The sequence below is a fragment of the Pygocentrus nattereri genome, chromosome 4 (genome assembly GCF_015220715.1).
Source record: "Pygocentrus nattereri isolate fPygNat1 chromosome 4, fPygNat1.pri, whole genome shotgun sequence".
In the NCBI taxonomy this organism is placed as follows: Eukaryota; Metazoa; Chordata; class Actinopteri; order Characiformes; family Serrasalmidae; genus Pygocentrus; species Pygocentrus nattereri.
Window position 1 is genome coordinate 48061311 of NC_051214.1, and position 24042 is coordinate 48085352.

General features: G+C 42.0%; 2 protein-coding genes and 1 long non-coding RNA gene across 3 annotated transcripts in view; 1 reads left to right on the forward strand and 2 right to left on the reverse strand.

Moving 5' to 3' along the window:
* Positions 1–15017, reverse strand: LOC108426281 (AN1-type zinc finger protein 3). The gene is made up of 6 exons (XM_017695643.2): positions 14714–15017; positions 8525–8565; positions 6215–6388; positions 3732–3785; positions 2688–2816; positions 1–1073 (listed from the first exon to the last, which is right to left on the reverse strand). The coding sequence occupies exons 1-6, from the start codon at positions 14776–14778 to the stop codon at positions 919–921; spliced, it is 618 nt and encodes a 205-aa protein (XP_017551132.1). The 5' UTR covers positions 14779–15017; the 3' UTR covers positions 1–918.
* LOC108426282 overlaps positions 14617–24042 on the forward strand; it is a 9955-nt gene continuing 529 nt past the window's right edge. The window contains exons 1-2 of the long non-coding RNA XR_005130196.1: positions 14617–14851; positions 23806–24035. This is a non-coding gene — a long non-coding RNA (uncharacterized LOC108426282). The remainder of the gene's footprint in view (positions 14852–23805; positions 24036–24042) is intronic.
* The window catches only part of LOC108426280 (BTB/POZ domain-containing protein 9), a 23286-nt gene continuing 16577 nt past the window's right edge, over positions 17334–24042 (reverse strand). Inside the window, exons 7-11 of the mRNA XM_017695642.2 lie at positions 23882–23991; positions 22665–22854; positions 20703–20810; positions 20542–20620; positions 17334–19974 (exon numbers count right to left, since the gene is read on the reverse strand). Coding sequence (XP_017551131.1) covers positions 19774–19974; positions 20542–20620; positions 20703–20810; positions 22665–22854; positions 23882–23991 — 688 coding nt within the window. The 3' untranslated portion in view covers positions 17334–19773. The remainder of the gene's footprint in view (positions 19975–20541; positions 20621–20702; positions 20811–22664; positions 22855–23881; positions 23992–24042) is intronic.

Genomic DNA, 24042 nt, shown 5'->3' on the forward strand with positions numbered 1-24042 from the left:
CACTTTCATTCAGGTTTATTTGTTTTTACAGAACAAGGAGAATCAGCTAAATTAAAGGGGGGGAGGGGCAGCAACTCTAAATAATCCAGAAATTACTTGTTCTATACCAACTATATGAGCAAATAAAATAATAGTTAAATAAAAGTTCAAGATAATTAATATTAATTTTTTCCCATTCCACTTTAAAGCAAAAAAAAGGCATAAAAAAAAAAAGGGCTCAAACTAAAAATAACTCCCGACCTGATGAGTCCAACTGAAACCTCTTGAACCACAGCAGCCGGGACATTCTGATGGGGCTAGTTTCGTGAAATTCGATCCTGAAGCAGGTGTGAGGAGGAAGAGAGGATGAGACAGATGGAGATACGCTGGAGGAGGTGACCATTGAGGATTTAGAAGAATCTTTTCAGCTTCAGGGTTGGTCTTTCATAGACTTTACTCACTCATAACATTGTTAACTACCACTGCCAGGAAAACAAACAGAACAAAACGTCGGCGCAGCCCCTCTCTCACACACACACACACACACACACACACACACACACACACACACACACACACACACACACACACACACACACACACACACACACACACACACGCCTTGAAAGAGGTTGGAGTTGAGGAGAAGGTAGAAGGCTGTGGTCAAACCCTCCACCCACACCTGAGAAGCCCTGAAGACTGAGCAGCCAGCCTCCACCACGCTGCTTTAGGACAGTCTGCTTCAGCCTGCAGAGAACCAGAACTGACCAAATGGTCTCTAAAGTTCAGAGTCCAGGTTAATGCTGAGTGCAGTTTTGAGTTGGGCAGCAGCAGCTCGGGCAGTATAAAACAGGTCCCCGAGTCTTTCTGACTGACCATCTCCTGCACGAATGGGACGTGTTCAGATGCAACTTGAGCCTTCCTCCGATTGGCCGTGGCTCAGGAACACTCCTCCCCTATTCGTTGGCATGAGCGGCCCACCTTGCGCTCAAGCTTCACCATTTTCCTCACAGCTTCCTGCCGCCCGCGGCCCTGGTGGTCAAACACGCAATCATGCTGCTCGGGCAGGCGGTGCCGCATGCAGAACACATAACCTACACAGCAAGAGAGGAAAAATCACATGAGACGAAAAGCTGAACATTATAACAGATCAAGAGTTAGCGCTGCAACCATGATCCATCATAAGGACTATGAAAACATGGCTTTTAATTGTAGACTAGATTAAATTACACTATTTTAAATGAATGTGCATATCATGCATGTGGTCCTAGTGATGTTTGATTTAAAAAGCCTCTATAATGTTCATATGATCCACACAGTCGCTCTGACAGACTGTAATACACTACAGGAGGCGTAGGGGGCGATACGGCTTCTACTGTTTCATTTAAAAAGCTCTATAATGTTCATATGATCCACACAGTCGCTCTGACAGACTGTAATACACTACAGGAAGCGTAGGGGGCGATACGGCTTCTACTGTTTCATTTAAAAAGCTCTATAATGTTCATATGATCCACACAGTCGCTCTGACAGACTGTAATACACTACAGGAAGCGTAGGGGGCGATACGGCTTCTACCGTTTCATTTAAAAAGCTCTATAATGTTCATATGATCCACACAGTCGCTCTGACAGACTGTAATACACTACAGGAAGCGTAGGGGGCGATACGGCTTCTACTGCTTCATTTAAAAAGCTCTATAATGTTCATATGATCCACACAGTCGCTCTGACAGACTGTAATACACTACAGGAAGCGTAGGGGGCGATACGGCTTCTACTGTTTCATTTAAAAAGCTCTATAATGTTTATATGATCCACACAGTCGCTCTGACAGACTGTAATACTCTACAGGAAGCGTAGGGGGCGATACGGCTTCTACTGTTTCATTTAAAAAGCTCTATAATGTTCATATGATCCACACAGTCGCTCTGACAGACTGTAATACACTACAGGAAGCGTAGGGGGCGATACGGCTTCTACTGTTTCATTTAAAAAGCTCTATAATGTTCATATGATCCACACGGTCGCTCTGACAGACTGTAATACACTACAGGAAGCGTAGGGGGCGATACGGCTTCTACTGTTTCATTTAAAAAGCTCTATAATGTTCATATGATCCACACAGTCGCTCTGACAGACTGTAATACACTACAGGAAGTGTAGGGGGCGATACGGCTTCTACTGCTTCATTTAAAAAGCTCTATAATGTTCATATGATCCACACAGTCGCTCTGACAGACTGTAATACACTACAGGAAGCGTAGGGGGCGATACGGCTTCTACTGTTTCATTTAAAAAGCTCTATAATGTTCATATGATCCACACAGTCGCTCTGACAGACTGTAATACACTACAGGAAGCGTAGGGGGCGATACGGCTTCTACTGTTTCATTTAAAAAGCTCTATAATGTTCATATGATCCACACAGTCGCTCTGACAGACTGTAATACACTACAGGAAGCGTAAGCAACATTACATTTCTTGTAGTGGATGTTGGTCTACAGTCACAGTGCTAATACCATGCTTGTCTACTTTCTCAAACCACCGACCTGGAAAATTTAATTTGTTCCCACTCTAATAAGTCTGATCTCCCACTCACATTCAAGGCAAATCTTATCTATATTCTCGTTATGAGATCATACGTAGCTCTGCACAGCTATTGTGTACGCAGTTGTGCATGTTAAGAGTGGAGTGTAGAGCACTGACCGCAGCGGCAGGAACCCAGCTCCTGCTGAACCAGCTCCAGTTTACTCTGACAGCGGAAACAGCGACGACGGCTCTTCTGTTTTTGCTCCTCCGGAGAAATTCGTGCTTTCTTTCTCACCGACTCCTCATCTACAGACAGAGAGAGACAGAGAGACAGATTAAAGTTAGGAATAAATAAAATAAACGATATATATTTTAAAAAATTCATTACATTTGTCTTATTTGCTCACATTTGACCCCAAAGACAGGGTATAATTAAGGGCTAACAAAGTATCAGAGAAACAGATGGACTACAGTCTGTAACTGTAGAACTACAAAGTGCAGCTATACAGTAAGTGGAGCTGATAAAAGGGATTTTCTAAGTGAAAATAACTTCACATCCACTACAGAGTGCTACACTTAAATTTGACCATTTTTTTTCTGCCAATTCTAGCGCAATTTCCCATGTTTAAATGTGCACTAAAATATTCAGAAGTGTACTTTTCCATATACATGAACACACATATATATTCTCACTGACTGTATATCACAGTCAGTGGTTCAGCTCCTCTGCAACTGCATCTCTTGCGCTCATTCACACAGCTTGTGGGTTCTGGTCACAGCGGAGGATGTGTGTGTGTGTGTGTGTGTGTGTGTGTGTGTGTGTGTGTGTGTGTGTGTGTGTGTGTGTGTGTGTGTGTGTGTGTGTGTGTGTGTGTGTGTATATATATATATATATATATATATATATATATATATATATATATATATATATATATATATATATATATACACACACACACACACACACAGTTCTCCTGCAAGCGTCTGTCCAGCGTAGCCTACTGAAGGTTTTTCTTCGACACATTTAAAAGCTGAATGAGAGCTCTACAATCACAGGCTCCATCACAGCGACATACAGCTGAGCTTCAGCCTGATGTGACTAAAACGATTAACATGTTCACTTCAACAGTCCTAAAATAAAAGCATATATGCATTCATACATTAAAACAAGCAAACAACAGTCGAGCCAACACAGCCATAGTTTCAGCAGTAGCGGTATACCTGAGTCACATGGCCGTTTAGCTGGTGTGCAGAGAGGTTCTGTATGTGAAGCTCCTGAAAGGAAAGCAGATACAGCACGGTTATCAACACTTATCAGCTTGGACATTTCAGTAAAGTAAAGGTGTTGGAGCTTGAGTGAAGAGAAAAACAAGGGAAAAAAAAATTGGCTGGTCTTTGAGATCTGTAACAAGCACTCTGAAGGTCTACATGAAAACGCAAAGGGTAAAAGGTATGTTTCTCAATGTATACAAAAACGTATGGACATAACTTGTTGATTTTCACTTAAAGTTTAAATATCCTCCAAACAGACCGCATTTCAGTTTATATAATTACTTTTTATTATTTTATTTACTGAATTTGACATATTAGCCTATATATATATATATAAAAATATATATAAAATATAAATAACCCCACCCCCCACATTGAACTAAACAAATACATTGGCATAAAAAAAAACTATAAAATGTAATTTAGGTTTGTCCCATGTAGATGTGTTAAGTATATTTGAAATTAAATACTTCATACATCTTTGAGTACTAATCATACAGAAGTACCTAAACACTTAACTACCTGACTACACAAGTACACAAAGTACTTTGAAAGATGGAAGAACCACTTTTGTTCTGAAAAAGACTGAAGAAACGTAAATGGTTTAAAAAAAATGTACGTCAAGGTTACAAATCGATTTAAGGGTTCTTTCAAGAATCAAATTCTTTAAACGGATCTCTAGAGGAACATTCACTGTAAAACAAATAACATTTGCTTATTTTAACTCATGAATTTGCTCTTAGAGGTTAAAAAGGATTAGTCTGCCTTTCTGTTGTTTCAGTCATTGTAATTAGGCTTGGCTTCAGCTGGGAATAAAGTGAAGATCCGTGTGTGTGATTTTATTTTTTTTCTGGAATTGGGTACACTTTCACTTTACAACATTCCTGCGCCCTCAATGCAAATGAACCTGTTTGCTGAGATACCATTTCAAATCTATGCCGTTTTACTTTCATCATATGAATGAACGAAACATTAATTGGGACGAAAGCTGACAGTCAGCTGTTTAACCATTAATCACTGGATTATTCCGGACCCAAAGTTCTGCCAGAGTGACAGCTGCTCTCCATAAAATCCTAAATCATAAAAGCCCAATGAAGATGGTAACACAGCCCCCTCTACTGGACATAGAGCGGCTACAGTTCCAACTGAATCTCTATCTGCCACATTTGGCCTAGCGGTCGATTTCAATGGGCAATGACATGATTCCTTGAAAAGAACTGAAAGCCTGTTGCCTTGGGACAACAGACGCCAATCAGAAATCAATAAATTCAGTCTGCAAAACATGCCAGTATAAAGAAAGAAATAAAAACTGAAGTCTTTGGTCAAGGGTGTCTAAATCTGTATAGCGTGATCCTTTATATCTCCATGAAAACAGAGAATCTGTGGTCATTTGTAAACAGTAGGCTTTAGTTTTCTGAATAGCATGGACACCACGAAACCCAGGAAAAGCAGAAGTAACCTGAACTACTTTTTAAACTTGTCTTGACTCCAAAGCTGTAAAGCTGGATAAAATTTCATAAGGGCAGCTTTGGTTCGATATAGTGAGTACGTTCACCTCACAGACTTTGAGGGTGAATAAGATTAATTAACCCTTATTAGTCCCACAAAGGGGAAATTTCACCTCCGCGTTTAACCCATCTGTGAAGTGAAACACCACATACACACTAGTGAGCACACACACACTAGGGGGCAGTGAGCACACTTGCCTGGAGCGGTGGGCAGCCCAATCCACAGCGCCCGGGGAGCAGTTGGGGGTTAGGTGTCTTGCTCAAGGACACCTCAGTCATGTGCTGTCGGCTCTGGGGATCGAACCGGCAACCTTCCGGTCACGAGGCTGGTTCCCTGACCTCCAGCCCACGACTGCCCCCATAAAGTATAACTTATAATAATAAACTTGAAGAATAAACCTGGTGTGTGAATTTCGGGGAAGTCTGACGTGAATTGACCAATAGCCCTGCTGCTTTGACTGTGCCAACCACTAAAGGGGCAGGTTGCATTGCTGCCTCAGATGGCAGCACTGAGCTTTCAAAATAGATTTAATGGAGTTCATTTTTTTTTAAAAAGCACAAACCCTTTCTTCCCCACTGACTATAAATAACTATACTATACCAACTATAGGCAGCATTATTATCTCTACTTCTGTGATCTTGCTGGTTATTTTAGACACGTTAGCCAGCTTGCCAACTGCAATGTTAGCTCTTGGGCTAACTGCAGCTGCACAACAGTTATCTACACCCTTCAGCTACAGAGATCAGTGTATAGCACAGTGCTGTGGTAAGTATATAATTATCTGATATAACTACGATTCACTATTTTGTTGTTGCTGTTTAGCTGCAAAAACCTAGTGAAAGTGCAGCTGAAGAGAGCAGCTGTTCTTATTTTTCACCTCACACTATTACATGGTCTCCGGTAGGTGGAGCCAAAGCTCTTACCTTCCTGTGCTGTGAGGTCAGCTTGTTTAGATGAGTTCTGTACTGTGAGTAAAGCCTGGCCTGCACCACTACTACTGCTGCTGGCGTCACTGCTGTAGACGGATGACTGGCTGCTTCCAGAAGCTGGACTGGACTTCGTGGAACACTCAACGTCCGGCTGTTTCTTTTGGATGTCTGAAAAAGAAACACAGGAGGCTTTTAATTTACAGAGGACAGATACCTGACGGGCTCCTCCTCCACCCATAAAAGCACCTGATTGCAGAGAGCAACAGCACGAGTCTTCAGCACTAACCACCAAATGCTGCTGTATTACAAAGCAGCTTCTTTTCCAATAAACTGGATCACTTATTAGATATCAAAATAAGAGCCACAGTTGCAAATAAACCTTGCTATTGTGGCTGGCCTAACAATACCATGCTTTTACTTTACATTTACTTTATTTACATCCAACTAAAACACAACCTTAATTTTAAGTCTTATTTTAATTACGCTTCATTTTTTTTATTACAACCCCATTTATAAAAGGTGGGGATGCAAAATGTAAATAAAAACAGAATGCCCTATATTTAGATGCTCATCAGTTCTGAGCCTCCTTTGTTGTATTTTTCACTTCATAATGCGCCAAATGTTAACAGGTGACCGGTCTGGACTGCAGGCAGGTCAGTTTTACTATGGAGCCATGCCTGCAGAACATGGTCTGGCAGTCTTATTGAAATAAGCCCTTCCCTGAAAAAGACGTTGTCTGGATGGCAGCACATGTTGCTCCAAAAACTGTATATATGTGCACTTATAAGCCGGATTGGCCCTCTTCCCATTAGCCTGGACAATGCGGCATCCGTGATTTCCAAATTTTGATTTGTTGGGCCACAGGACACTTTCACTTTGCCTCGGCCCATCTTCAACGAGCCTGGGCCCAGAAAAGAGTTTCTGGATATTGTTAATATATGGCATCTTCTTTGAAGACTTAACTTGCATTTGTTGATGCAACAATGAAAGATGGACCACCACTTTTTAACGCAGTGCCGATTGAGGCCCTGAAGATCACAGCGGCCAAGACTTGTGTTTGGCTGTGTCCCTTGAATACAGAGACTCCTCAAGATTCTCGGAATCTTTTAATCATATAAAATGTCCCACAGATAAGTTTTCTGCTATTTTATGTTGGGGAACATTCTTGAACTGCTGCACTATTTGCCCATGCAGTCTCTCTCAGAATGGTGAACAATTAACCACCAGGTTTTTTTTTCCTTTTAGCTTTACACAATGTTACGAATCTTTTTTTTGCCCCTTTGCAAATTGATTTTTTATTTTATTTTTAAATGTGTAGCATCAAATTCAAAACAGGCATGTATTAAAAAAATGTATATAATAATATAAAATATTATAATTATATATTATTTTACATTTACAATTACATTTCTTAGCTGCAACATCTGTCATGTAATCTTTGTACTATATAATTAAAAACAGGACTAAAATGATCTGCATTTCATTGCATTCTGTTTTTATTTACGTTTTGCACAGCATCCCAACTTTTTTGGAAATGGGTTGTATTTTTATTTTTAATCATCATAGCATTATCAACTGGCTAACTAGGCTAATTTAGCCACTGTTTTCTAGCCAAGCGCTGAAGCTTCAGCCTTAAGGCTCTCAAGGATACTGTATGTAAAAGTATGTTAAATCTCCATTTCAATTTTATTTAAAAATATTAGTTAATTTTGACAAAAAGCAGCAATTTAATTCAAATTCATTTTTACAGCACAACAATCATGTCACCCAAAATGTGAACGTGAAGTCCAATTAAAGTTTGTTTACGCCCTTAGCGTTAAATGTTATTGTACCGTTGTTTGCATTTGCTGATAATCTGAAAATATTGTTTTTAGGTGTGTATTAAAGTATTTAGTTGTGTCTAAGTGAAGCAAATAAAACAGGATTAAAATTGAACATCAAATCAAGTTATTTATTCATTTTTAATTGTTTTACCTCTATCGGTTTTTGAGGTAGAACAAGAGATGAAAAATGACCATGGGAGTCAAACTGCGGTCCTGCAGACCGAAGCTCAGGACAGTTCAGTGTTTAACATGCCTGATCACCAACCCCTCATTAGCCGTCCTGGGTGTGTTTAAGAAAGCAAAGCACTGAGACGCAGTGAAGCAATCAGAGCCTTTAAAGCCTGCCAGGCGGTTACAGATGACTTTTCACCAGAAAAACAAAGAACATGAGGTCATGTGCACATTAGCCTGCTTTACAGCACAATGTCATGTCTTTCTCACACAGACTCACCCACTCAGAGACAAACAGCAGGAAACTTACCGGCAAAGCATTTAGAGCACAGGTTCATGGTTTTACTGGACCTATAAACACACAAAATAAATAAATAAATAAATAAATAAATAAATAACCCACATTAACTCTCCATTTAAACCAGCACCACATATTAAAGCCAGTGTAGGAATGTGTGTTAATATGCAAATTACAACATGACTTCCAACAACTAATTAAATAAGCATTTCTGATATCTGCCCCAATCAAACCTGTAATGGACTTCAAACACTTCAGCACAAGATCAGTTAACTACAAACGTGCCACAGTTCTCTACCTACACACTATTTTATAGCTGCTGTTGCAAGGTTGGGCATGTTTTAGATAACGCTGCGATTATAAATAAATAAAATAATAATAAATAATAAAATAATAATAATAATAATAATAATAATAAATAAATAAATAAATAAATCTAATCACAGGACTATGTTTAGTCACACGGCATAACGGTAAAGGGAAACCACCACTTTTCACACTTTTCTGCATAATTAAATGATTAGGATGTAAACAAAGTTAATGACAGTTGTTGGGCGTGAAATTCATTTGGGCATTACGATGGCAATACAGCACACCTCAGTACATAACAATGATAATGATATTTAAAACATGATACCAGTATCTCAAAATGATGATGCATCACATTTGAAAACAAACACATTCCAGCAATTAGCTCCACCAGTCGTGGGCTGGAGGTCAAGGAACCAGCCCTGTGACCGGAAGGTCGCCGGTTCGATCCCCTCGGCTGACAGTCCATGACTGAGGTGTCCTTGAGCAAGACGCCTAACCCCCAGCTGCTCCACGGGTGCCGTGGATAGGGCTGCCCACCGCTCCGGGCAAGTGTGCTCACTGCCCCCTAGTGTGTGTGTTCGCTAGTGTGCATGTATGTGGGTGTTCCACTGCACGGACGGGTTAAACGCATGGTCTAATTTCTATGGTCTAAAATTTGACAAATGGTTGTTATTTCTAATCCTAATTCACCAATAGATGGCGCCAACAGCAAAAGGGGCAAAATCAGAGCCAGGGAAAACCCGAGAAACACTAAGCATGACAGCAGCTCAGTCACGGCCAAGACCCACACACACTTAGTGTTTCACACCGAACCACTCTGAATGATTATGTTTATGTCTCAAACACTGACTTATTCAGAAAGTCTTACACTTTCTGCTCACAGCACATCTTGAACAGAAACCTCTTTCTGCTGCATCATAAGTTACACCGTCCAGTCTGATACTGCAACAGCTGAACCACAGAAAGAAAACGAGGGAAGAGGATCTATTCCCAGAACATCCGTCTTATTCATATTAGCTCAAAGGCTAATATTACTACAGCTAATCTTAGCTCGAGCAGCTTTGTCCCCCTCCTTGTCGAACAGGCTGAGCTACGTAAACGTGCCAAGTAGAGTTAAGGGAAGACACCTGCGCTCTTACTGAAATCAATGAGCCACAGCCACAGGAATTCTAGTCTTTAATCTTATCAGCAGCGAGGAAAGTAAACAGAGGGAATGTGCCGCGTTCTCGCTGGGAGCTCAACTAATGCCACTCCAGGCTTTTCTCAGTGTGCACAGGTTACAGACGCCTGAAACACGTGAGCTGCGAGACCAGCACGTGAGCCAGAGGCCAGTGCCCCGAGAGCCATTTATGAGCAACGTTAAACGTTGCAATCTATAATCTGCAATATTATATAAGAATTATAAGCAATAATTCTTAGATGTGCAATAGTATATACGCTATAAAACGCTATAAGCTGTCCAAGGAACGTGCAACAACTGCTACCTCACCTGTCTATTGTCTATTGACCGTTTTAGAATATATAGTTTTAGTCCTTTTTCTTTATATTTAAGATTGATACTTTTTTTTCCTCTTTATATATTTTAAGCCTGGTGTTTAAGTTGTTTTGTATGCAGGAAGTGCCGTTGGATTGCTGCTCAATTTGGTTGTACACTGTGCAATGACAATAAACGCATCTTATCTTATCTTAAAGTACACATGTAAATAAACGACCGACCGAAACACGTTAACCCTCGCAGGGCTGCCTCAAAGCAGAATTCCCCTGATTTCTTACATGTTATGCATAATTCAGCGGCTGAGACGTAAACAGAATCATTCAGAGTGGTTTGGAGTGAAATGGGTCGCTGCACACCCTTAAAAAAAAACATGGTTACGGTTCTCTTCAAGGGTTCTTTAGTAAAGAAAATGGTTCTATACAGAAACATGTACAGTCACAGAACTCTCTGCATGATTAAAGGGTTCTCTGGATCATGAAAGGGTTCTCCACAGTGACAGAATGTGCTGTAGATTCAATAAACCTTTCTGAACAAGGTTCTATACAGCACCAAAGAAAAACCCTTTGTTGGTGCTAAAAAAGGATTCTGGTACAGGCTTGACATCAAAACCACAGAAGAACCCTTCTTGGTGCGGGATGGTGATGGTGGTCATGGTCCTTATGAGAAGGTTAGAGAGGAACTAATTTACTATTCAATATTTTAAACCATCTCACAAATATAAGAACAAATCATCCTTGCTGTGTTGGAGTAGGTCGAGCATGACCACCTACTTCTGGATGCTCATCTGAAGTGACCTGCTTTAATCTAGAAGAGAATAGAATTATAGAATAGAATTAACAACCATTTGTCTCTGTGTTTGCACACTATGGAATTAGACCTCTGCATTTAACCCATCCGTGCAGTGAAACACCCACATACACACTAGTGAATACACACACACACTAGGGGGCAGCGAGCACACTTGCCCGTGTTGGGGGTTAGGCGTCTTGCTCAAGGACACCCCAGTTATGGACTGTCAGCCAAGCGGATCGAACCGGCGACCTTCCGGTCACAGGGCTGGTTCCCTAAACTCCAGCCCACGACTGCCCCCAAGAAGAGCTTGGTATTGGCAGATATTCAAGGTTTCAGTACTTGTATGGGACGAGAAAGCGATATAGTCCAATCTCTACATAAACTAAAATTTATATAAATAAATAAATAAATAAACAAATAAATAAATAAATAAATAATCTCGCTGCTGTCAGAACAAAACCTTTTATCTCCATTTTTGTCATTTTTCAGTTTTTGTCATTATTTTAAAATGCCTATTGCCTTTTATGTTGTGCGTAGATCTCATGATCAAAGGCCCAAAAGAAATTACCCAAAATACACACACACACACACACACACACACACACACACAGAGCTATACGGTTAACAAATATCAGTTTGAAACATCACATATTAACATCAATCCAAGGCCGAGTTTAATTTTTAAAGCAAATATCTTCTGATACTGATGTGATTCTGACATTATTTAAAGTAAACAGGTTTTTTTTTCCTTTTTTGAAGATAAATAAATAAATGAATGAATGAATGACTGAATGAATGAACCTAAACACAGTATGCACTAGCAGTATTGAGAAGATAAACAGAGGACGACTTGCAGGCCTAAATCACTCCGGGCAGTTCTTGTAACAGGAATGTTGAGGAATTCTTACAAACAGCGGATGTTTATCCAGGTGATGACTAGCACTGCTTCTGCAACTTCACAAACGTCATCATTTTTCCGATAGTAGTGTGCCAGTTCTGATAAGGAAGCAAGGCCTTGCTAAGCAGCGTCTGTGCCTATAAGAGCTCGTATAACCACTGACGATTCCTCCGGTGATGTGGGAAGGTTTTTGGAGGCACCTAAAACGAACCCTACAGGATATTCAAGGCACCTTTATTTATTTAATTTTTTTTACATTGAAGATAAACTAGGTACTGGATGGTAACTACATGCTGGACTTCCTCGAGGAGAGCTCTGGAAAAAAGCACAGTGACAAATGAATGTTTTGACAACCACTATGTAAATTAGCCTAGACATAATTTCCCAGATGCTATATTTAATCATAACGCCTCAGGCCTGTTCTCTACCCGTCACATCACCACCTCTTAGTTTGGCATTATAGGTATCTCTTTGGTGTGGAACATAATGGATGAACCCAACGCGGGAGAAACTGGACGACCACTGCGATTCAGGTCATTGTGAACGTTCAGTAATGAGCTAGAGGGGCCTTTGGTCTTCAAACCAAAATGGGTTGTGCTTTTTTTGTTTTTAGTAACTGCTTTCAGAGCAGAAAGGTGACACTGAGAAAGTGGAGAAAACAATCTAATCTGGTTAAGAGAAAAATCAATATGAGCAGGGAACACAAACACGGGTAGGAAACCACATGAGCAAGTCTATCAGATGTGGTGATGATTCAGGTGTGCGGCTGATGCTAATTAGTGGGGTACAAGCCTCCGGTACCTGTTAGTGTCAAAGGTTCGGTGCTATAGAAGAACAAAAGTTCAGACACATATACATATATAGCGAGTGTGTGTGTGTATATACACATACACACACATATATATATATATATATATATATATATATATATATATATATATATATATATATGTATGTATGTATGTATGTATGTATATATATATACACACACACACACACACACTGTATATATGGCACAGTACCAAAAAGCCAATGTAACTGTTCAATCCTAAGACACTGGTCACATAAATTTCTTCGGATCATCTGTGCTGCATCATAAGCCTAGCCTAAATTATATAACAGTAGCTCCTGCAGAGCCTAGATCACTGCAGGGATCCACCCAGTTCATCTGCAGGGAATTCCATGATATTTGCTAATTCAGTGCCAGCAGTAATGCTTTGACAACTTACTGCCTTGGGAAAATAATCCATCGCCCAGCTGCCCTCCCGCTGCTAAGGGCCAGGCAGGATGTTTAACCCCACCAGACGCCCAGGCCTTTCAGAGAAGTGCCATGAGAAGCACGAAGAAACAGCCCGTCATGCACTAGATGGCTAAAAGCAGGTGTGGCCCCTGGACGCTCTGCCATAAACACCTGAAATGGAGCTTTGAGTGCCTGTAGTCCAGGGTCACAATCCTGGTCCAGGAGATCTACCACCCTGGAGATTTCAGATCCAACACACCTGGTTCTAACATTCACAAGACCCTGGAGGTCTTTGAGCTTAAATGGAGACAAACTCTAGACATCAGAGACCAGGATTGGTCACCCTTACTATCATCTAGATTGCATTGTAGAGGTGGTCAACATGGTAAAGCTACACCATCTTCTGGGTGCAAGGGATCAATCAGCTTTCAAATTTAGTTTAAGGTAGAACAGACAAAAAAAAAAAAAAAAACACTATTAAAACATGAATGCAGCGATTAATGTTTCACGTACTGCGCTGCACTAACCCTGGGCTGAATCATACTCTCTCTGTAGCGAGACAAGCAGTCGGCCGGCGTTGTTAAAGCATTAACATCCACGATTTGACAAGAAAAGCATATTGTGATGTAATTTACCACGATAACACGACTCATATTACGCCCTTACTGTAACGTTAAGGTGACAATACGGTAGAATACAAGGCCTCTGTTCCAGGGTTGAGATAACAACGCCCGTCCAGCTGAGCCCGTCACCCATTCCCTAATTTTGCGACCTTGTAGATCATACCAAGGCCCAGAGGAACATTTCAATGAAGCCAAACTAGACTAGACCCTCAACTTGCTTCACACCCAAAGTCTTCAGACATAGTTAAGCCAATAAATAAATAAATAAATAAATAAATAAAAATAAACATTACTTTCCATATTACAACAAATCCCAGGCTATTTTAAGGACAAAACCACCCCACTTTGATAATCTGACGGTGAACTTATATAGCTAGGACACTGATATTAACTCTTAAAACTCAACCAGGGGGAGTTATTTACAGACCCCTAATGTGACAAGGTGTTTTTGTTTTGTTTTTAATAAAGTGAGGCCACACATTAGCACAGTAAGGCCAGGGGTTAGTACACTGAGGCCACTAGTTACAACACTGAAGCCACAAACTATGAGATTTAGTTACGGGAAACTTTACTTGTGGCCTCAATATAGTAATCCGTGGCCACGCCTTTAAAACCCAGCCACTGTCACCTTAGGGGCTCCGCAGCTGTTACAGCCCCAGCAGGAGTGAACGGAAGCCGCATTTAGAGATTTCTGTCCTTTACAAAAGCAGCTGGTTATCTCCCCCACCCCCCCACCCGGCCACGACGACACAGCAATGTCTCTAGCTTCGAGCTGACCGACTTTCGGGCCAGATCTCCGGTCTGACCAACAATAAACAGGGTTAAAAACAGAGAGACTCACCCCCAGAACCCGCAGGGGCATCGAGGCGCTAACGCCGGCGCTTTGCTGCGCTCACTGCCCTCCATGGAACCACGCAAGACCGAGGACGAAGATGAGGCCTACCCCTTAAAAACGGTTGAAGACAGAAAATAAGCACAGGTATCTACCCGAAATGTTGATTTAACCCTCCGGGAACCAAAAAATGGTGTTGTGTTAAAAGATAACGGCATAAAAACGAAGCGCAGAGCAGCCGGATTTCGGTTGAGTGAGTGAGAATCAGTTACTGAAATCAAAGCGATCAGCTGGACGGGATGGACCACAGCCTCACGGAGGGGGGGCACAGCGTAATCATTGATACACAAGTAAGCAAAAAAAGAGGAAAATCGAATTATATTCACGGCTTGGTTTGATTAGATCTTCGAAACATAACAACAACAAAGCTATAATTGGGTTACGTTAGGAAAAGTTTGAAAAAGGGACCTGCACATGCAGTGTGGTCTCCCCATCCGTCTGAATGGAAGCACCCACATTAGTTCTCAGTAGTACAAAGCTCGTTTAAAGGGGTTGAGCTGCTCAGACAGGAGGGGTGGGCGATACCGCTGCTTCGATCCGATACTGAGTAATACGAAAAGGCTGATATCACGATGCCAAGTGTTCTTGTTCTAGTAAAAAGCGAATTATTTATCAGGGTTGCTGCAGAATATTTTAAATGATATGCAATGGAAAACAACATTTCCACCCTGCAACAAGGCACACAAATCTCAAAAACAATGTTATTCTGTTCAAACGGATTGTAATTCAAAAGAACATAGGGGTGTTTAATCCTTTATCAGAGATCAGTTTCTGACCACATGACCGCTGTTGGCTGGAGATTTATGTCTGGCTGACTGTTCTGAATTGATATATACATAATAGCTGGTCTTTGGGCATCATCTTAGCTCCATTTGAGTGATATTAATTTTACAAGTATGTATGTAAAGGTAAACGATATTTAATTCACACATAAAATATCCCTCATATGCATGTTTCACACTTTACCTTGGGCTAGAAGTTAGGGAACTGGCCCTGTGACCGGAAGGTTGCCGGTTCAATCCCCAGCACCGACAGCACATGACTGAGGTGTCCTTGAGCAAGACACCTAACCCCTAACTGCTCCCCGGGCGCCGTGGATAGGGCTGCCCACCGCTCCGGGCAAGTGTGGTCACTGCCCCCTAGTGTGCGTGTGGTGTTTCACTTCATGGATATGGGTTAAATGCGGAGGTGGAATTTCCCCGTTTGTGGGATTAAAAAAATATCACTTAACTTAATCATTTAAATGCTTAAAAAGTTTTAACATCTCATGCTTGAAATGTGTTGTTCAGTATAGGTTATGAAAAATGTACATTTTATGGTCCCACATGTTCATCCCTCTGAAATAACCCGAATATTCCACAAGACACATACTCAACAGGAAGTTGCATCATCCAAATATTCCCGAAAATCACGAGTGTCTATTTTCTTTATTTTCATAATGACACAGTGATATTCCCTGACAATGTCACCTTGAAACCGCTCAAAGCTGCTCTCTGAATTATGGACTGAAAGTAAATTATTAATGAAAAATACATTTTGGGTAAATCATTACAATGTCCTTAATGCCCTCGGGCCATTAGCCTAGATGCTATGTTTTGTGTATTTGCTAATTCTATGTTAAAAATTCATTTTTACTCATTTAAGCCACTGTAAGCTAAAGAGGTCGTTGTTTTCTTACATTCGCTGTGCAAATATAAGTAAATAAATGAGTAAATAAAAAAAAATAGAGCTACATTTTCAAGAGTTACAAGAGCTAAATGAGCCCAATCACGGATTCACTGTAATACTCCTGAAAAAATGAGGCATTTACAAACATTTATAAAATCATATTTTGACTTTTTAAGTAAATTTAACTCAAATGAAGCTTGTTTATGATTTCCTCAGTGAAGGCCAGCAGCAGAGCAAAAATTTGTATGGAAAGCTTTTGTAAAAATTATTGATACTTTTTTTTAGTCCCACAAACAGGAAAATTCCACCTCTGCATTTAACCCATCCAGGGAGTAAAACACCACATACACACTAGTGAGCGCACACACGCACACACACACACACTAGGGGGCAGTGAGCACACTTGCCTGGAGAGGTGGGCAGCCCAATCCGCAGCGCCCGGGGAGCAGTTGGGGGTTAGGTGTCTTGCTCAAGGACACCTCAGTCATGTGCTGTCGGCTCTGGGGATCGAACCGGCGACCTTCCGGTCACGAGGCTGGATCCCTAACCTCCAGCCCACGACTGCCCCAGTGAGTAAGGGTCCTGGATAAACTTAAGATATAAACCGATAATTTATCAGACTGAAATAATTGATCCATCATGTTACGGAGTTGTTTTTACTGAGCCTGTTTGCATGATGAGCAGGATAAAAACATCCCTTTCAACTTTCAATTTCATAAAACTGAATTAGCCGTTTTAAGGGGATTTCTGAGGATTCTCAAAATGGAAAACATAAGTACTGATCCCTCATCAGACAGAACTGATCCCTCATCAGACAGAACTGATCCCTCATCAGACAGAAAAAGCTGCAAAACCACCGTCTACATCTAAAACAGGACACTGACAGAAGCGAAACGGAGCCTTTTAACTCTGAAAAATGACTTTTATTCAACTCAACACAGGTACAAATGAGGATGCATGCCTTTAAAAGCGATTTGCAATTTCCTTCAAGATTAATAAAGTTTATATCTACCTAAAGACTCGGAGGCTTCTCCGAAAACGAACCATGCAGACTGTGCTGCAAAAGTGTACACAGTTAATGCCTTCCTTAAAAATGACACAGAAAGAGAAACGAGGGGAGAAAAGAGGACAGGAAAGCAAGAAAAAGGCCTGTAAGCATCAGTCAGACCCCACCAAATCCACCGCGACCCCAAATTTCAGGCCCATTTCAATACTACCTTTAACACGTCCTCCTTGCCCTTAGCTAGGTTTATGCAACCTTTATGTTCAAACTTCTCGAAGTAACAGTTTTCACTACATACATTTTTGTGGATAACTGCATCAGTTGGCTATAACTTTAGGTTAAAACCATCGCAGTGTCTTCATTATTTATTATTGTTAGTTGTGTAGTTTAACGTTTTTGGCACTTTTTACCCTAATTCTCAACACTGATATCATTCTTTGCTGATTTTTATTAGAACTAAAGCAGTTTATAATACTCTTAACTGTTCAGCCGCTTAACTCGAAAGCTTCCCTTTTAAACTCTAACCAAAGTGGACCAAAACAACAACAATGTCATGCGACACAAGGGAAAAGAAAAAAACCTCAATTGCCATCAGCATGTTTTGAGAGTTAATTTGATTTAATAATATATTTTTATATTTCTATATTTCGCACTACATACTACATTTAGTACTATATTTTGCAAATTATATACAAAAGCTTAAACACCCCAGTCAAGCAAGTTTTGTTCACACATCCTACAAACCTTTTTCTGCACATTTTAATGCACCATCTCTAAGAGTTTTAGGCCACTTTATGTCTTATTTCTTATCCGATATGTTGAATTCAATTGTGCATTAAAACGTGCAGACCTTTCACTCAGAAAGTCAACGTATCACTTGACCAGGGGCACCCAAACCTTTGCATACAACCGTTTTATAAATATTCATTTTATATTTAAATATTTATATTTTGAAGACTTCAGCCATTTGAGAATGTGTGACTTAAGACGGAAAATTTGGAGTAAAATCGTCCAGGTTTACTTGTAATAATCCAACCAGTTTACACTGTATGTATCACAAGAATGAACCAAACGGCAAGGGGACAGTATAGCGATAGTGAACTGGGTGGATGGAAGACCAGTTTAGACCGAGAGAGCGCGGACGCAGTACGAGTGGGTCAGTCTCAGCAGGACGCAGCACGCTCAGCCCTGAAAGCACATAAAGGATACAGCTAACTCTCTAATAGTAGTACGTTCTACAAGTAGGCATTCAATTACCATTCACACGCCGACTACAGTGTCAGCGAGCAGTGCACTGGAGCTCTAAGCAGTACCGAAAGGCTTCAATACTAATGCATAACTTGGTTAAGCCCACTTCAATTCCCAAAGTGCAAGTGGATCTTTAAGGAAAAAGTTAAAGATTTCTCTAAAGCAAATACTGAAGTACTGAATTCAGAACCAATACAGCAATTTGAGCAATAAAACAAAGAAAATCGGAATAAATACAACATGTTTTGTTTTAAGAGATATTGAAAATCCAAAAGAAACCACGTTCACAAATATCTAAATAACACAATATACACTAATAAATAAGACCTGCAATCAGATAAACATAATCATACATAAACAGAGCTTATTCCTAATCATACGTGGATGAGCATTGCTGGGTAACGGTTACAACAGCAAAATGCAGTATGAAATCCTACAGGAGGAATCACTTAAGTGCTATTCTACAGAGCAATAACTCCTTTTTGTGGAAATACTGTGATGTTTACCAAATGTGTCATTTAGCCTAAAGCGCTACGCAGCCCAGAAATAAAGATAGACCTGAGCTGCTTTCATCCATAGTGAAAAAAGTTAGCAGCGTATAGTTTCTCCACAGCAACTCGAGGCCACTTCCAGGACATCTACGGTACTATTCAAAAGCCAGAAACCACCCATTGTTCATTTAATTTCCAGTCAAAACGGCCTTTGAGGACATTTTTCAGGAGAGATTTCTGAGATTAGACATAAGATAATCCACTTGCATATGAAGGAGAAACAGGAGTCTCCAAATGTTCAGAAACTGTTTGAAAGCTACAGAGAAAACGTGACTCCTAACAACCACCTGGAAGACCTGGTAGACACCGTCCTCATCAGATAAACAGCACTTGAAGCTTTCATCTTTGAGAGAGAGGAGAAAATCGAGCTGCTTCAGATCTGAAAACATCCACAGGTGTTTGTGTTTTTCTGAAAAATCACTTGAAAATTTTTCACTTTGAAATCTGTACTCGAGTCATTTAGACTGGAAATGAAATAAACAAATGGTCTTTTGCACAGGACTGACTTCTGTATAGTACTGAACGTTTCAGTGCAGCAGTTAGTGCTGTGCAGGGGAGGAGGAGGAGGATGATGAAGACGAAGGTGTCTGGGAGGGCAGCAGGCTGTGTGACCGGGCGGGACGTGGAGGCCGGAGCTGCTGAGTGGACGTGCCCGCCTCAGGCCAGGAATTCCCTGGACTCCCTTCTTTTACCTCAGTGTCCAGCTGAGCAGGACATTCAAAGTGCACACAGTGGAAAACCTGCGAAAACATTAAAAAGCATGATTTATGCGTAAGCGTAGGCAGTATGATGGTACGTTATTGTTTCTGTCCTACTACCTGTCCAGAAAGTATCTAGACAGCTGTACTAATTAGTGAATTCAGCTACTTTGTCACTCAATATACACGATCAGGCAGAACACTCTGACCACCTCCTTGTTTCTGCACTCATTGTCCACTTTATCAGCTCCACTGACCGTATAGTTTCACTCTGTAGATCTACAGTTACAGACTGTAGTCCATCTGTTTCTCTGATACTCTGTTACCCTGTTCTTCAGTGGTCAGGATCCCCCTGGACCCTCACAGAGCAGGTACTATTTGTGTGGTGGGTCATTCTCAGCACTGCAGTAACACTGACGTGGTGGTGGTGTGTTAGTGTGCGTTGTGCTGGTACGAGTGGACCAGACACAGCAGCGCTGCTGGAGTTTTTAAACACTGTGTCCACTCACTGTCCACTGTTATTCGATTAAGAGCATTATGTTACCAGCAAAAACCTCAAGTACCGTGATGCTCTACTGCCCAGCCTTACTGCGGAGCGCGTTTTCCTACCTCGTTGGCAGTATTGTGAGTTCCCACTATGCGAACAAAAGAAGCTGCATGCTTGTCAAACTTCAGTGTCTGCCAGGATCTGTAAAGCACAGAGAGTCTGATAAGTGAAAGCTTGTTATAGTGGTGATGAGTTAAAGACGGAGGCAGATGTAAACACTCACCGACATGCCACTTTGGTACGATCCACTACTTTAATCCAGTGCTGCTGATCGGTGGAAACTTCGATGTAGTAACTGTAGGATCTCTCGTCACAGTCCCACAGCAGCAGGCTAAATGTTAAAAATGAGCCGTTATCCTTTAACTGCGACGCGCTTCTAAATGCAGTGCGAGTCAAAAGTTTGGACACACTTCTTTTCACAGAAAAATACATATTCAGTCGGACGAGTAAAAAGTCTGAGGATGATAATTCCAGGAATAAATCATTTTCATGTGCCCTAGAGCAGAACAGTTAAATGTTTTTACATCAAACAAGCTTTAAATAACAAAAGCCATGATTTTAATTATGTCTTAAAACACTGTCTTAAACAGATCTAAAGAAATTTATATTCAGATATGAAATTTATCATTTTAAGTGAAGAAATTTAACCTCAACTTAAAACACACACACACACACACGCTTCCTTTGGTGGTGAGGGTCAAAACTCTCCAGACCACGCTACAGACTGACTTAACTGTCCCAGAGCGGTCAGCCACTGGGAAAGATCCCTCTCTGCCCTGGGGGCTCTTTCTGGTGCACTACATTCAAGACTCAATCATTCAAAAATCGTGTTTTGGGGATTTGGAAACCTCTCTGGTAGAAATGTGCAATTGCACACATTTACAACAATTTGTCACGTGGGCTGTGCTTTAGACCCCCTGCCTGAAAGGGTGAATCTGATGATTGTGAATGCTTTGAAAGACCGTTCAAACACAACTCAGTCAAAACCTGGTGAAGAACGCATCTTCTGAGGATGTGAGTAAAATATCTACTCTTGTCGTAACAGCTTCATCGGTATACTGTTGGTTTAGCTTTTGAAACCTAATCATCCAAGTCATCACTGTTTTCTCTGTGCTCTGTGTGTGTTAACTGGCCGCTTGATGCCCGTTACTCTACAGCGTCACTGGGGCCGAGAGCGCCCGCGCGCCCGACGTCACTGGGGCCGAGAGCGCCCGCGCGCCCGACGTCACTGGGGCCGAGAGCGCCCGCGCGCCCGACGTCACTGGGGCCGAGAGCGCCCGCGCGCACGACGTCACTGGGGCCGAGAGCGCCCGCGCGCCCGACGTCACTGGGGCCGAGAGCGCCCGCGCGCCCGACGTCACTGGGGCCGAGAGCGCCCGCGCGCCCGACGTCACTGGGGCCGAGAGCGCCCGCGCGCCCGACGTCACTGGGGCCGAGAGCGCCCGCGCGCCCGACGTCACTGGGGCCGAGAGCGCCCGCGCGCCCGACGTCACTGGGGCCGAGAGCGCCCGCGCGCCCGACGTCACTGGGGCCGAGAGCGCCCGCGCGCCCGACGTCACTGGGGCCGAGAGCGCCCGCGCGCCCGACGTCACTGGGGCCGAGAGCGCCCGCGCGCCCGACGTCACTGGGGCCCAGAGCGCCCGCGCGCCCGACGTCACTGGGGCCCAGAGCGCCCGCGCGCCCGACGTCACTGGGGCCCAGAGCGCCCGCGCGCCCGACGTCACTGGGGCCCAGAGCGCCCGCGCGCCCGACGTCACTGGGGCCCAGAGCGCCCGCGCGCCCGACGTCACTGGGGCCGAGGGTGCATGTCTGCAGCCAGACTCTATCGTACGAGGCTGCCTGAACTGGCCATATGTTATGCTACTCTGTAGTAATGAAGGCTCTCCAAAGCCAAGAGGGACCTTTGCCAGTGAATAAGGACTCTTTCAGGGGCAGTTACTGACTCTGTGCCATGGTCACCACCAAAATATTGTGTGTGTGTGTTTTTTTGTCTTCTTCTTAATCTTGTCTTTCTGCTGATAAAGGCAGGCTCCGAGTTGAGACTTTCTTTAGCTTTGACTCTGTTAGTTACAAGGCATTTTTGATTATTGTTGATTATCTATTTTGTGACTTCTGTAAAGTGTCATTGGCTTTAAGAAATATTAATAATTAATAAGTGAAGAGAAATGAATTATTCACGCCTTACCGCAGAGAATCGATGATGTAAGGCTGCGCAAGCTGGATGACTATGGCTCCAGAGCCCAGCTGATGGCAGGTGTAGCCCGAGTCCCAGTCATAGTTGCGCGTGTCTCCATTCAGCAGAGCGTTCCGACTGCGGCTCACTCCCTCTATCACACTCGCACACGCTGAAACTGTGGCCACATTCTCAGTGGCCACTGCAGAGACAGACAACTAAATCAGACAGGTCACTTAGAGATGTCACATTTTACACACCCATACTGCAGACAGTACAACTGGATGCATTCATGGATGTCCAGCCTGGCACGCTACAAACGGACAGGTGTTAAAATAACAATAAAATGGAACAAATAATAAATACAAAAACATAAAATATAATGCTATTTAAATGCAACATTAACACCTTAAATGCACGGTGGCTCCAGGCTTCAATTCATCATGCCGGTAAGTTAAAGGTACCAATTTTTCTACATTTCTGCTTAATTTAATCAACAAGACGTGAAGTCATTCGGAGTGGTTTCGCGTGAAAACGTTCATTGTAGGGATGTTTTTTGGTGGTGGAACTAGGAATCTCTGCCTACAAATGTATTCCCTATTTTTTTTCCATTTTATTTATCATCCAAAACCACCAGTGAACCTACATGTATACTCTGAGGTTTGGTTTTATATGGAATATTGATGAAGGCAAAATAGTGGAAAACTTTAATGGAACATCTGGGGACTATTTTGTATCCCTTCACCATGAATGGATTTCAACAATACAATTTAGGCCAATATTTTGTCAAAACCATCATAAACCAGTGTCTCAGACATCAGGCAGTGTTTTAATAACCATTTCATGTAACATATTTCTATAAGGGAGCTTTCACAGGTGGATGTCTGGCTCCCGTCACCACCACTGTGAACAATTCTGACTCGAGATTCTCTAGAACGGAGCATTTCACAGCAAACCACTCTGAACGAATCGGTTTAGTTAACCACTTATTTATGCAGAAATTCTGTAATTCTCCTTTGAGAATAACTCAGTCAGCTTGTTTTCCATATAATCCCTGAATAAGAAGCTACTGAATGTGATTTTGCATTTTAAAAAGGGCTAAAGATGTAAATTGCGCTGAGAGAATGAATAATATATTACTGAATGTATTCAGCCATACAGCAGCTCATGGAAATCAGTCGTTTGCACCGTCTTACTACAACGAAGCATTAAGTAGCTGCGACTCTTACCCAGAAGCCCTTTCTCCAGGGTGAAGGGATGCTGAGTGAACATGCACTCAAAGGCCACAAGATGGAAGACCTTGTTTACAGTATTGTGTGTTCCAACAATGCGCACGTACCTGCAACACAAACATCACACTGAATCAACTCAGTGACTTCAAATGTGAGTG